Source organism: Anser brachyrhynchus, assembly GCF_964034855.1.
Source record: "Anser brachyrhynchus genome assembly, chromosome: 1".
Taxonomy (NCBI): Eukaryota; Metazoa; Chordata; class Aves; order Anseriformes; family Anatidae; genus Anser; species Anser brachyrhynchus.
In genome coordinates this window covers 73,947,399-73,960,661 of record NC_137694.1, presented here as the reverse complement: position 1 = coordinate 73,960,661, position 13,263 = coordinate 73,947,399, and the positions used below count along the sequence as shown (strand labels likewise).

At 42.3% G+C, this 13,263-nt stretch overlaps 1 protein-coding gene across 8 annotated transcripts in view; it reads left to right on the top strand.

Annotated features, from left to right (window-relative positions):
- PRR5 (proline rich 5) overlaps window positions 1-12,337 on the top strand; it is a gene marked incomplete at its 5' end in the record, with an annotated part of 95,158 nt that extends 82,821 nt beyond the window's left edge. For 7 of the 8 annotated variants that reach the window (XM_080577563.1, XM_080577562.1, XM_080577565.1 and 4 more), the window contains 2 exons: window positions 7,680-7,818; window positions 10,950-12,337. In XM_080577563.1, the coding sequence (XP_080433689.1) occupies window positions 7,680-7,818; window positions 10,950-11,500 (690 nt within the window). In that variant the 3' untranslated portion in view covers window positions 11,501-12,337. Of the gene's footprint in view, window positions 1-7,679; window positions 7,819-10,556; window positions 10,674-10,949 lie in introns of all 8 variants that reach the window. The other variant, XM_080577567.1, reaches the window with a different exon arrangement.
- Window positions 12,338-13,263: the final 926 nt, after the last annotated feature.

Sequence of the window (13,263 nt, the reverse complement as noted above, 5' to 3'; positions counted from 1 at the left end):
CCAAGAGTGATGCCTTAATCCAGAAGTCTGGCTTCTATTCCTTTCTTTTCAGAGTCCAGAAGCTGGTAAATCAGGATTTGGCTGTTGGCCATTCCTGCTTGGCATCACCTGTGGTAGAACTGCACCCACATCAACCATGGACACTGTTGTGCCACCCTCATGTGCTGTGTCACTGCTGTCCCAGCAGGGCACCTGGCTGGGCTTCAGGAGGCCTCCTTGCTTTGCTCTGCCTGATCTGACCCAGGGGAAGACAGATAAATATAGATAGATAGATAGATAGATAGATAGATAGATAGATAGATAGATAGATAGATAGATTTAAAAGCTGCCCAGCAGTTTATCACAGCTGAAGCAGACATAGCCTTGTATACCAGTACTTACTCATGTAAACATGCTGATCAGCTGAAACATTAAAGCTGAAGCTGAGTGCTGCAGTCATTTAATCAATGACCAGCATATACTTCAGCATGTCTGCACTTACAGGCTGGGCTGTAGTAGTCAGCCCATTATGTCACCATTATGCCTGGTTGTTGGGGTGCACTTAACACTGGAAATATCTTTTCACATATAATTTATTACGTAAATGGTCCTATAATACTTTATGCTAAAGAGGGAAATGAAAAGCAACTGACTGAGACCACCATTTCTGGCTGTTACTAGTGGGGGAAGCTATTAGAACTGGAAACTGAAGGACCTTTCATAAATACTGAGCAAAACTCTGTTACTGTTGGCCACTTAGAAGCAGTTTGGCATTTAATAGTTGTTTATGATTATTTTCATGCACAGAGGAGTGAGGAGTCACGTGGGGCAAGTTGCAGTTGACCAGAACTGAGCAGCGTGCAGTAGAGGTGCATGCAGGGGGGCTTATCACAAGAGCCCAGCAGATGACAGGGAGCTTGTGCAGAGCTAAGGATGGATGTGGGGTATTAGGACAGAGCAGGTGGCAAGGGGATGAAGTGAAGGGTTGAAACAAGAGGAGTCAGGTATGAGAGAGTGCTGCCCATGTGGAAATCCAGCTAAGACACTGAAGTAGAACAATATGAGCCAAGCATCACCAATGCAACCAGGAGAAGCTGGAGGCAAGAAAAACAGCCAGCAGCTAAGTTTATTCCTAGCCTATTGGCATGCGTGAGACATCCCCTTCAGGTGTGCCTGGTACACAGAGGATGTGACAGCTTTCACTGTAGCCTTTTTGTCTCCTACTATTGTGATTTATGTGCTCAGTTCTCTGGTCTGGTCCCTTGCCTGCCATCAAGAGGGTGAGGCACTGAAAGATTTTTAGGGTAAGCCATTTTTCAGCCAGTGTAACCCAGCAATCCCCAAGATTTCAAGAAAGTTGGATGATGTGATGAAAAAAACATTCTTTTGCTTGTGGTTGCTCTGCTCACCAGAAGTACTTGAGAGGAAGATTTCGTCTGTTCCACTTAGTGCTAACAAGCACGTGCAAGCAGGCTGCAATTCATGCATCAGCAGTGGAGAAACTCATGCCGCCTGCTCCATGGCCCAGGAGTAGTCTCTGCACATAGAGCTGTTTTATTAGTCTCCCTGGGCAGGTTATCAACGGTAAGTATTTGCTACCATTTTCTGCCACCAAACAGTAAAGTTTTGCTACCTCTTTGCCCCTAAATGCAGGTGGAAAGGAGTTGTGTAGCTTTGCATCCAGTTTCTGGGGTGAGAAGTGAGAGGCATAAGCAGCAGGCAATACACAAAACCAACTCCCTTTCGGATACATGTCAGGGTTTCACAAACCAAGTCTATTCCACAGGATGTTTTGCATCTGCTTACAGGAATATGGGAAGCCTAAAACTCTGTCCAAGTTTAGCCAGGCTGTCCAACAAGATGTACCAGACTATCAGCAGCCTGCAGTTTCTCATGGCTGCGACTCTTTGCAGATTGTTTCACGTCTGGGTTCTTTAGAAAAGCCTGAGGACGCCCAGTAGCCAACACGAGGTGAGAAGTGATTAATTTCTGGGATCCTTTGTGACTCACAGCCTGAGTGCCTCCCCAAAGGGCCGAGCATGGTGCAACAGGGCACGTGGTCGTTGGACTAGTAACGTGGCTTGAATCACTGTGTCACCTCCCTACATGTTTCTTCAGAGAAATTTGGAAGTGCTGGTGCTATCAGGTTATATTTTAAGTGTCCTTGTTACTGAAACTGAAAGAATTTCAGTTATTATGATGAACGAAAAGACAGAGATGGAGTCTCAGGGAGTACGCGGCAATGACTGCCTCAGTGCACGGGGGCAGAGGCTGCAAGCACACTTGCATCTTACTCATGGTGACTTAGGTGGAGGGCTGATCTACCAGCCTTTGTGCCAGTGTCAATCTTGGCTGCCTATGAATAAAAGAGCAAGACATTAAAAATACGTATCATAGGATACAGAAATAATGAATTCTATTCTATTCTCATTGTGATTGTGGTTGTTTCATTGCCATGGTAAAAAAAGCGAAGACATTTGATACTTTTTTTGTAAGAAAAGTAGTGGCAAATGTTACTGAAACAGAGATTATCTTTCTGGCAGCTTTGCAAGTTGTATAGTCTACACTTAGATAAAATGGTTGTAATGGCTTAATAATAGGCTTAATAATATTGTTGTTAATACATGTGCAAAAGGTTAAATCAATAAATTTTAACCTCAGGCAGGTTTTAAGGTTGTGTTTGAGGAGGCTTCTCAAGTTCTTAAATGCCTATCTGGACTGGAGTCTACTTCAGCTTGACCTTGAGGCTTAGAGAAGCCCTGTGCATTTAAAAAGGAGGTTGTGGCTTTATGTGGGCTTATTAAAACCCCCACTGTTCTTCTGACTGTGTCTATTTATTAGCCATATCAAAAGATGAATTAATCACCTATTCTTTCCCCTGTGCTATCAAATGAAGCCCTTGTGTCCTTTAAAAAGTCAATAGGAGTTTGTGGTTAGCTTACTGCATTAATAGGGATGGAAACCTGAGTAGTTCAGTGCCTCCATCCTTGCTGGAATGACTGTGTTTTTGACTCGTGGGGTTTATTCCCAAACACAAGGGATGACTGTGGTCTGGCAGACAGGGGACAAGTTCCAGATGAGAGGGCAGGAAATTCGTAAAAGAGCTGCCTTAATAACTTGTGGTCTTCCATGTATGTGACCCTTCTGGGAGAGCTTACAGATCTATGTATCAAAAACAGTAATGTATAGGGTCCCTTTAATGGTTTCAAACTTCTATATACCATTCTCTGTTACCAAATGATTTAATTAGAAGTTAATGAAGTCAGGGATTTGGATACTGTTTTACATGCAGAAATTCATGTCTACTGTCTTGATGCTTAGTACAAACCTTTTCCGCTTGCAATGATATTCACATATTCAGGACTCAAATCCCCATTATCCATGCCTTTAGAGTAAGGCAGACATAACAGTGCACTATAATCCTTCCAAAGATAATGTCTCTTGCATTTCAAAACAGTGTAACCAAGATCAGGATGTGATCCAGCAGCTACACTCGTCCACAAATACTAAGGTACCTGCAGCTGTTTGATATTGAGCTATTTTGGCCTTTTTTTTATTTTTCAGTTGAGAAATAAATAGGTCAGGCAAGGCCTTGAAACAAGTTTAATAGATACATCTAACACTTTTAGAGAAGCATGAAACTCTCCTGCTAAAATGAAATTGAGTTCATGAAAGGGCAGACTTATCTTTTAAAATAAGTTTTTGCATGTCAGCAGAGCAAATATTGCATTAAAGATAAGGGTAGAACCTCTGTTTTACTGATAATGATCTAAACTTTTTTTTTCTCCAAATTACAATATAGTTACCTGCAAGCTAAGCAGCCAGCCTGCTAGATCTGACTTTTGTTTTATTGCTACTTAGTGACATACCAGACTACTAGGACATCATACAGTAAGTGTAAGAATCATGAGTTGCCAAAATAACAGGAAAACACTTTTTTTTTTTTAATTGGTGACTTCTAAGCCATGCCATCCATTTCTCAGAAACTATTGTGATTTGGATAACAATCCCAAGTTGGCTTTAATCTAAAGCTAATTTTACCTGTATAAGCACAATCACATACATATTTGGTAAAAGGCCTATAAAAGAATTCACAAATCTTCATGTATATATAGATATCTATGTAGAAATATGTAGAGGTATCTATACATCTATATATAGATACCTATATAGGTATATTGGCATATATTTATATGAAGCATTTGTAGCCATACTTTGCTCCACGCTAAAACTTCCACCAGAAGTTCCTTCCACTGAATGAGAAGGTGTGACACAAACGAGTGATTTCACATGTGGCACAGTGGATGCTGGAGAAGAGAGTTTGAATTAATTCTTGGGTTCGTTCTCTCACTCTAGTGGGGAGAAGAATTTAAATGAACTCTTGGGGCTGGCAGCTAAAGTAAAACAGAAGCTTTCTCTGATGTACTAAAACAGATCTGCTTGAGGAGGTGTCCACCCCTTCCCTGAGAAGCTCCTCGTCCATGGTACAGTAGGGACCAACTGGCTGAAGGGCAGGCTGGTGACCAACCAAGTCACCACTTGCCACCCTGTCCCTGAGCAGAGGCTGTGGACAGGTGGAAGTGGCCCCAGCTTGCTCTGAGCCTACAGGTGCTCCTCTGGGCCGCTCTAACTTGTAAATAAGTGATGCTGTCATTTGGGTCATGTGGAAAGTTTGGGTTTGGAAGTCCTTGCTGAATCAATATCCATTTGTAGTTGTATTTGGTTAAACAGAGGCTGGAGGAATAAGTTTGTCACTGAATAACACAGCAGAAAGAAATGCAGGAGAAACGCCGTTTTTACATGATCAGTATGTGGTGTGCAGCCTGTTACTCTCCTGCTCTAACAGGGGCTACAGCCGCAGTACTGCATCTAAACCATTAGAAAAAATGGATTAAGGGAACTGCCCTGTCTAGCACCTTCAGGAAGGCCGGTAACAATAGCTGACACAGGAAGGATGTTACAAGTGGATATAGCATGGTTGTGCCAAGATGCAGAGCTGAAGGGAAGTCATCGCAGCTCCAGTGGACACCAGATGTTTTATGACTTTTCAGTGTGCTTTAGAAAGCATCCTGTGGATGATGGCAGAATGGAGGAATAAGACTAATGCCTGGCTGTGTTCATAGTGGGTGATTTTACATTGTAAAAGTGATATTTTGTGGCCTCTTTACTCGGCAGGTGATAACTTAAAGAAGAAGAACTGAAAAATGGGCTGGAGACATGCACTGCTCATAGAGATAAGGAGTGGAGTTGGGTGCAGGACTGAAGAAGCTGCTGCGAGTGGTTAGGGGGGTGGGATTTTAAGAGAAGGGGGCATTTCCTGCGCCAGGGAGCAAGGAGGGGGGAAAAAACAACGACAAAAAAACCTTCTCAGGCAATGTGAGATGGATAGGAAATCAGACTGTTAAGATGCCACTGAGCAAGGACAGTTTTATCACTTGTATCACAGTTCTTCAAGCTGTCATGGTTATTTCATGGGCAGCATGGTATGAGAGGACTACTGGGTTTCATTCTCCACAGTTGGTGTTTAGCTACCCTCTTTCACAAGTACCAAAACTACTTAAGTGGCAGAAAAGTAAATAAAGCCTTACCACAAATTCAGGGTATGAGCAATGCTAAATATCACTTGTCTTTGCCACCAGTATTATATTTCACATTTGGGAAACTGATTCCTGAGGTAATTGGAGTGGCCATCTGGAGCGGGTGGCCTCATGTCCTGATCTTTGTCAGTGGGTTATGAACTTGATGGGGTGATGAATGTGTACTAGAGCAGTAGGCATGTTGCTCTTCTGAGGTCTGGAAAGATCTTGGCTAAATACCAGCAAGATGGGAGGGGGAATCCTGGAGCAAATCTCAGCACGAGAAAAGTAGCCTTCCTCCTGTTTTTTTGAAACCCTTTCTCTGATGCAGGCCTCAGTAACTTTGAAATAATATATGCACCTTCACTCAGCCTTCTGAATTACTCCTGTGTTATTTTTATCTAGTTTTAATTGTTGGGATAGTTGTTGGTTCATTCTGCTGATATTTCAGTGTTTGCAAGCTTTCAGATTCACTGCATGTACCCTTGTATTCATATTTGTATTTGTGAATCTCCAAAAGTCTTACAGGACATAGCATGTCTCCAAAAATTGTTACTCGTTATTTGAAGCCTGCTGAATCAGAATTTAGATTCTATATGTTTTCTGTTGGATTTGTTTTCTATTCATAAACTTCTGTTGGGGAATGCCAGCTAGGATTCAGGCAGCACAGCAGCCAAGGGGTGAAGCAAGCCTTTCACAAGCACATTGCAGGCCGATTCTCATTGTAGACACTGTTTGGTGAATCACACTGAGCAGCAAATGTATCCAGAACATCAGGATCTTTTTATTTACTGAAGGAAGTGTTGCAATTTTACTCATTTGATCTTTGTGTTGCTCTCTAGAGGCTTTCATCCCAAAATGTTGTTTCTTGGTCTTTTTACAATAATTCCGGGCTATATTACAAAATCTGGAATTCAGCTAAATTCAAGCAAAATTCTCATTGAGTATGACATTTAGGATTTTAATTTTGCAACAAGATATGCCAAACCTATATCATATGTGAATACACTTCAGGTAGCAAGAGGAATCCTGGTTATGAGTATACAGGGCTCTGCTCAGACAGCACAGGAGCATATATGCTGCAGCTGTAAGAGGAAAGGAGCCTACAGCTCTACAGGGTTTGTCTGTCACCTCCACAGCCGTATAAGTCCATTTGTGGGTGGAAGTGCAGAGTTAGGAGCTAAGGGCAAAAGGTTTTTGCCTTTGGGTAAATCTTGCCATTCTTAGTTTTAATGTGACTTTTGCCTGGATTTTTTGATTTTTGCCTCCCTTGCACTGGGGCGAGGAGAGAGATGCAAACCTCTTCGCTTTAAATTCTTTTTTGTTTAAAATATCCTGGAAGAAATAATCCTGAGTCAGTTTCACCTTTTCCTTAATCTTGTTTTATAGCTTAGATGGCAGTGACACCGTGTGGTACCAGCCACTGGTGCAGTGCTTGGCAGAAGCCGCTCATCTTCTGTTCAGGAAGCCAGTACAGAATTGCAAATAACAAAAAGTCTAGGGATGGTTTTAATCGATCTTTGCAGACCTCATCCTTTGTCCTCCTGGAGTGCCTTTGCACTAAGCAGGTTATACCGGGACCTGAAGGAACAGCCTGGAGCTGGGACAGGGACAATCAGGCTGGGTGTTAGGAAAAGGTTCTGCACCGAGAGCATGGTCGGGCACTGGAACAGGCTCCCCAGAGCAGTGGTCACGGCACCGAGCCTGACAGAGTTCAAGAAGCATTTGTACAATGCTCTCAGACATAGGGTCTGGGTTTTGTGTGGTCCTGCGTGGAGCCAGGAGTTGGACTCCATGATCCTTGTGGGTCCCTTCCAACTCAGGATATTCTATGATTCTGTACCTTTCTGAAAGCCTGGATTTTAAACTCCTGGAAATAGATACTGTCTCCTTCTGTGCATCTGTATAGTGCTGTGTAGTGAGTCTTTGGTTCGACTCACATCTCTTGGCTTTACAGTAAGAAAAATCAGGTGTAGAAACAAACCAGTATCACATCTCAGTGTACCTTGGCTATGTAATATAATGAAAATGCTTGCTGCCTGCCTGCTTCCTCTTGTGAGCAAGGAAAGCTTGCAGTTGGAGGAGACAGCGCTGATCTTGTTTGGTGTTTTTTTTCTCTTTCAGGGGGTTCATGAGTCAAAAGGTGTGACTGAAGATTATTTGAAACTGGAATCCCTGATCCAGAAAGTGGTTTCACCTTATTTAGGCACATATGGCCTGTATTCCAGTGATGGACCCTTCACACACTCTTCCTGTATTTTGGGTAAGAATAACAGTGGCTCAATTTGACATAGCACAGAAGGCATCACCAAAACCTTGGTCCACACTGGGCCAGGGCCCATGTGAGAGGAAACTGCCAGTACTAGCGCAGCATGGCTGTGCTCTTTTCCTAAGGTCATACAATTTACAAAGTCACAGTGACTTGCCAGTGGCAGAAGTTGAAAGCAGATCATCATAACAGCACTTAACTGGTTTAAATCTATGAATCTGGAGTGGGTTTAGCTTTTCCATTCTACCTTTTAAGGAGGGAGTTTTAACACAGGATGCTTTATGGACAGCAAAAGGAGGGAGGAAGAAGCCATTTCAAGAGTGCTGAATAGTGTCTGTTAATTAGTGCTCAAAGATCACTAGGTTGTTTAAAGCAGGAAAGAGTAGGAATTTGTCTTAGAAAAGACTAAACGATAAGCCATTGAATATGTCAAATGTCTCTGCAAAGTGGAAGGTAATAAGCTGTTCTCCATTCCACTGGAGATAAGAAGAGTGGAGCACACATAGCAAGGGAAATCTAGATTACCTGGAAGGGAAAATCTCTAATGTTGCATTGGTTAGGTGCTGGAATAAATGCCTATGGAGGCTGTTGATTCTTCACTATGATAGGTGCTATTTACATGCCACATACACGGCATCCATAAGGAACAAGGTGTCTAGACGTGGTGCTGCCTGATGGCAGAGGTCGACTGGATGACTTTCTCAAGTCCCTTCCAGATTATTGTCTAGGATTCCTTGTGTTCAGAAGCATTTGGTGACTTCTGTGAAGGCAAGATTAGGCCAAGATGAAAGTCTTTTGAAAATTCCCCTGAATAATTCAATCTGTTGAAAATGCAAGGGGGATGCTACTGTAAGTCAACAAGGAAATATGGTAGTACCCAAATATTTTAATGCAAATACTGTGATGGTCTGCTTGAATAGAGAAAATAGAGGAGAAAATAAGTTTGTGTGTTTTCTATGCAGCCAATTTAATCTATTTGTTTGTCAGAAATGGTCAATAAGGTAGCTAATTTCCCCCTGAAGCTGAATAGAAAAATGGTTATATTGCATAGGTGTTTAAGAAACAAGTCAGTTTTATGTGAATGAACAGAGGCCGGTTATTTATGGAAAATGGTTTAGGATTACTACTTTGTATTCTGTGCTTGCCATTAAAAGCCACGAGAATTTAAGAGGAGCTCCAAATTGTTCTCTGAATAAAAGCTTGTATGTCAGGACAGAAAAAAATGCACTCAAGGAGAATAAAACTTCATTGAAATGGGTTATTAGAAAATAAATGTTATGCTGCATGAGTGCAGAAAATAGGAAGGTTTAGTTGGACTGGGCACTTCGCCTTGCTGTGGTCTGTGGTGTAAATCTCTAGGAATACCCCTGCATAGTTCTTACTCTAGTCAGTGAACCTGGATCCAAGGGAGCTGAGAGAAGAGGTCTCTCTGCTGCTTTTGAACTAATGTGTCTAATCCTGTCCAGCTATTTTGACAGTATGATTTAAAGTTCCGATACATTTTCTGTGGGACTGATGAGGCCCTTGATCCCTTTTTTTCCCCATCTGGCCTGCACAGCCTTCCCCTTCAGCCAAACCTTGGTGTGACCAAAAAGCCAGAGTTCCTGTAGCAGGGCTGCCCCTTATCTGTTTGCCAGGTCCAGTTCCTAATAGAAAAAGTCCTGAAGTGATCTTGGTTCAGTTGATTTTATTGCTGAGGCAAAAACATCTTCAAAATGCAATCTTAAGTACAGAAACTTTTTTTATTAGTAGCAGTAGTAGTACAGCATATGATTAGAATTTGTGTCCAGGTAAGCACCTAAGAATAAACTGAGAAGAGAAAGGCATTTGTAAAAGGGAATCAAATAGTTTATAGGGGAATGTGGGCTTTCATCCTAACTTAGAGGTGTTTTGTTTTTTTTTATTTGCAGTGGCTATGGTTGACTTCCAGATTATAATTCAATTCCTTTTCCTGGCCGTGGCCCTTCCATGGGGATGGGAAAGTGAGAGTGGCAGGGAGAGAGTTTCAGAAGTGAGACCCAGTAGTCACACCACTGATATTTTTAGCATAAGTGAGGCAGAGTAATGAAATCTGCAAAGCATTTGCATGATGATCATTTTGATCTAGCTACAGGAGAGCGCTCCAGACCTAAACCACTGGTGGAGGTTCTCCGTGCTGATTTGCTGCCATCTACTGCTCATTCTTCGGAAAGAACCCACTTGGTTAACAACAGAATTAATAAAATTACTGCTGGACCGAGTGCAGGTTTGTTTGCCAGCAAGGTTTCTGTGGGCACTGCCCTCCAGTTACCGTTTCCAAATTCTCTTGGTGCTCTCTCCTTATGTGGTCTCCAAACAACACTTTGAATCAAAGTTTTTCTGTAATGATTTAGTACAACTGTATGTTGTAATCCATGCACCCCAAATTTGGAGACCTGATTTTCCCAGGGTAAGTGGCAGGTTCTCTGCTTTCTTAGGCAGATTGGTGGCACTGTCTCTGCAGTGCACTTTTGGTTTGATGTGAAGAAATGAGGTTTTGAAAGCACAAGTGGAAGTAAAGTTAAATAGAAATCAGTGCCACCAGTCCTAAGGCCAAAGTCAGCTTTCTACTAGAAATTAGTTATGACCTTTAAAGACAGAACAAAATTTGACTTTCTGTCATTGCTTTAAGAAAGTATTTGCAAATGTACATCAAGTCTTCTACAATATTTACTGTTTTTACTCCAGCAGTTGAAATTGTATGAATTTTCCAGGGAAGTTGTGGAGTCTCCTTCTCTGGAGATATTCAAGACCTGTCTGGACACCTACCTGGGCAACCTGCTCTAGGGAACCTGCTTTGGCAGAGGGATTGGACCCGATGATCTCTTGAGGTCCCTTCCAACCCCTACAGTTCTGTGATTCTGTGAATATAAGGGAATTTCAGCTTTTTTTTTTTTTTTTTAATAGCTTTGGGGTATTCAATATAAGGAAGTCTAGGAAATCTGAAACATATGGATCTATAAGACCATCAAAATGTATTCTTTTAAAAATGTCCTTTCATAGAAGAAAAGTTTATGAATATTCGGGCCTTGACTTTTCTTTTGAACACTTGTAATTATACATAGGAGGCTTTATTGATATTACTCTGTATCTTTCTCTGTTTACAGAGAAGAGGTTCTTCAGGCGCTCCAAGTCAGGTGACATCCTCGCCAAGAACCCCGTGGTGCGATCAAAAAGTTACAATAATCCACTGTTGACACCAGTAGCTGAGTATGAAACTGAGGGCATGGCTGCCAATGGAACAGGCATCCGAAGGCACTCCGTTTCAGAAATGACCTCCTGCCTGGAGCTCCAGGGGTACTCCAACCTCACCACCATAATGGACAATGGTTCCAAGAACTCCATGACAACCACGAAAAACTCGCTGTCAGGAGATCAGGAAAGGTCAAGTGCCGGGTCAGTGGAATGCTCTGGCAAGCTCGGCACAGCTGAGCAACAGAAAGGACTCTTCCACTCGATGGATGACCCACACCGGTCTTTTGAGTTGGACAGGGACCCATCCTTGATTCCAGTTCCTTCTTCTAGCCCTGAGAACATAGTGGATCAGATTTTAGAGTCAATTGACTCTGATTCAGAAGGCATTTTTATTGATTTTGGCCGAGGCTGTTCCAATTCATCAGCATACAATGTGGACGTGAACAGACAGAGCATCATGTGAAGGACATCAGGATACAGACCTTGGGTTTTAATATTATATATGAAAACTACTAACACGTTGAGCCAGACTGTGGAGAAACTATATATGTCTAGGGCAGAACCTCTGTTGTAGGTTATCACAGCTGTATTGAAGTATATAAACACAACAGTTTACAACAAGCGGGAATCTGCTGCAGGGGAGAAGAAACCCCAACCACTTCTCCGTGTCCCCACCACTGCAGTCTGATTTCTTACTGTCTTACTAAACTTAGGGATTCACAAACTGACAAGTGTCTGCTAAAATGCTGTTAGTGCAACTGGCAGTGTTTATTCAGTAATACAGCCTAGTAAAATACTGTGTTCACTATTAATTTTCTCAAGAGATTCCTGTAGAAGGGCAAGTTGTTCTCTGAACTGTAAAACATCAGCCAGAACACAGAACCATATCCTTTTAAAAAGAAAAAAAAAAAAAAAAGAGGCTGTGGTCCTTCATGCCATAGAATATGGTGATATTTCACCATAAAGACCATAAAGTCTCTTTTAACCTTTTCTTGTACATCTTGTATGCACTCCTTTGCCCAACAGTGAGTTAGAGTTCTTGAAGAAAGGCAAATAAACAGAAATGTGCTACCTGATGTCATGCAATGCCTGATGTTCTGTTTCACAGCCAATGCCTTGTGTCTGTAAGAGAGTTGTCAAGAAACTGGTTTTTAAGACCGTGTTAATTTGCTCTGAATATGGCACTTTCAAGAAGTCTGCATACTACTGACTCACGGAGCATCCATTGTATGGAGAGATTCCAGCAGAATTCAACTTAATTGTTTCCTAAATAAATAAAAATATGGCCTCTCAGTGGAAATCCTCATTATATATTTATATTCTTAAAGGAACAGCATAATGCCTATACTGTAAATTATGTATTGATATTCAGGGATTGCGAGCCTTGCAGCTCCTGCTAATCCTGAGCACTCTCCACTGTTTGTCGCTAGCAGTAATAGAGTATGAGAGATGTGTCAGTGGTTTTACAGCAGATTGGTACATATGATACCAATGTTAACCAGAAATCCTGATGCCTGACAGATTTTGACCAGATGGGTTTGCAGTCTATGCAGTGCTGCTTGAGGTCTCTCTGTTCCAGGCATCTCTTCTAGCACTGAGAGGCAGTAGACCCCTACAGAGCTGCTCAGCAAAGATGGACATCCATTTGGTGTGGCAGGGCCTGGTGCTTAGCTCAGACATTCAAGGACTCTCCAGCTTTGCTCTGCACTTGTGCTGCTGACCCCAAAATTCACCAAACTCGTCCCCAGATTTTGATTACTAGGCCTCTAGTGGGGCCTAGGCTCGAGGCCCTACTTCTGATACTTAATTTCCTTTGGCTTTGCTACTCAATCTTTCTGAAAACAGCTCACTCTCTTGCTACCTTCCTGCTTCCCTGCTGGAGTTTTCAGCCTCCAGGGGGATATCTAGGCTCCCCATAACACAGGGATTTGATAACCTCAGAAGCCAGCTGAGGAAGGAACCCCAGAAATCCGGTAGGGAGTTCAGTGTCTAATTTGTGTTTGGCGTGTTCAGCTGTGCAGCTTCCCCTACTTTAGGCACTTACATCAGACTTTTCTTTTACACAGAGATAAACAATTTCTTTCATGTCCCAGTAGTCCCAAATCTAACAACCAAGGAACACATCCTTGTGGGGAATGTGAGCATTCAGACCCAAGCAGGTTGCAAGAGCATCTCCAGTGACTGAAGGAAACTTTGATGCTCAGTGAACAGAATGGCTTAGGAGTC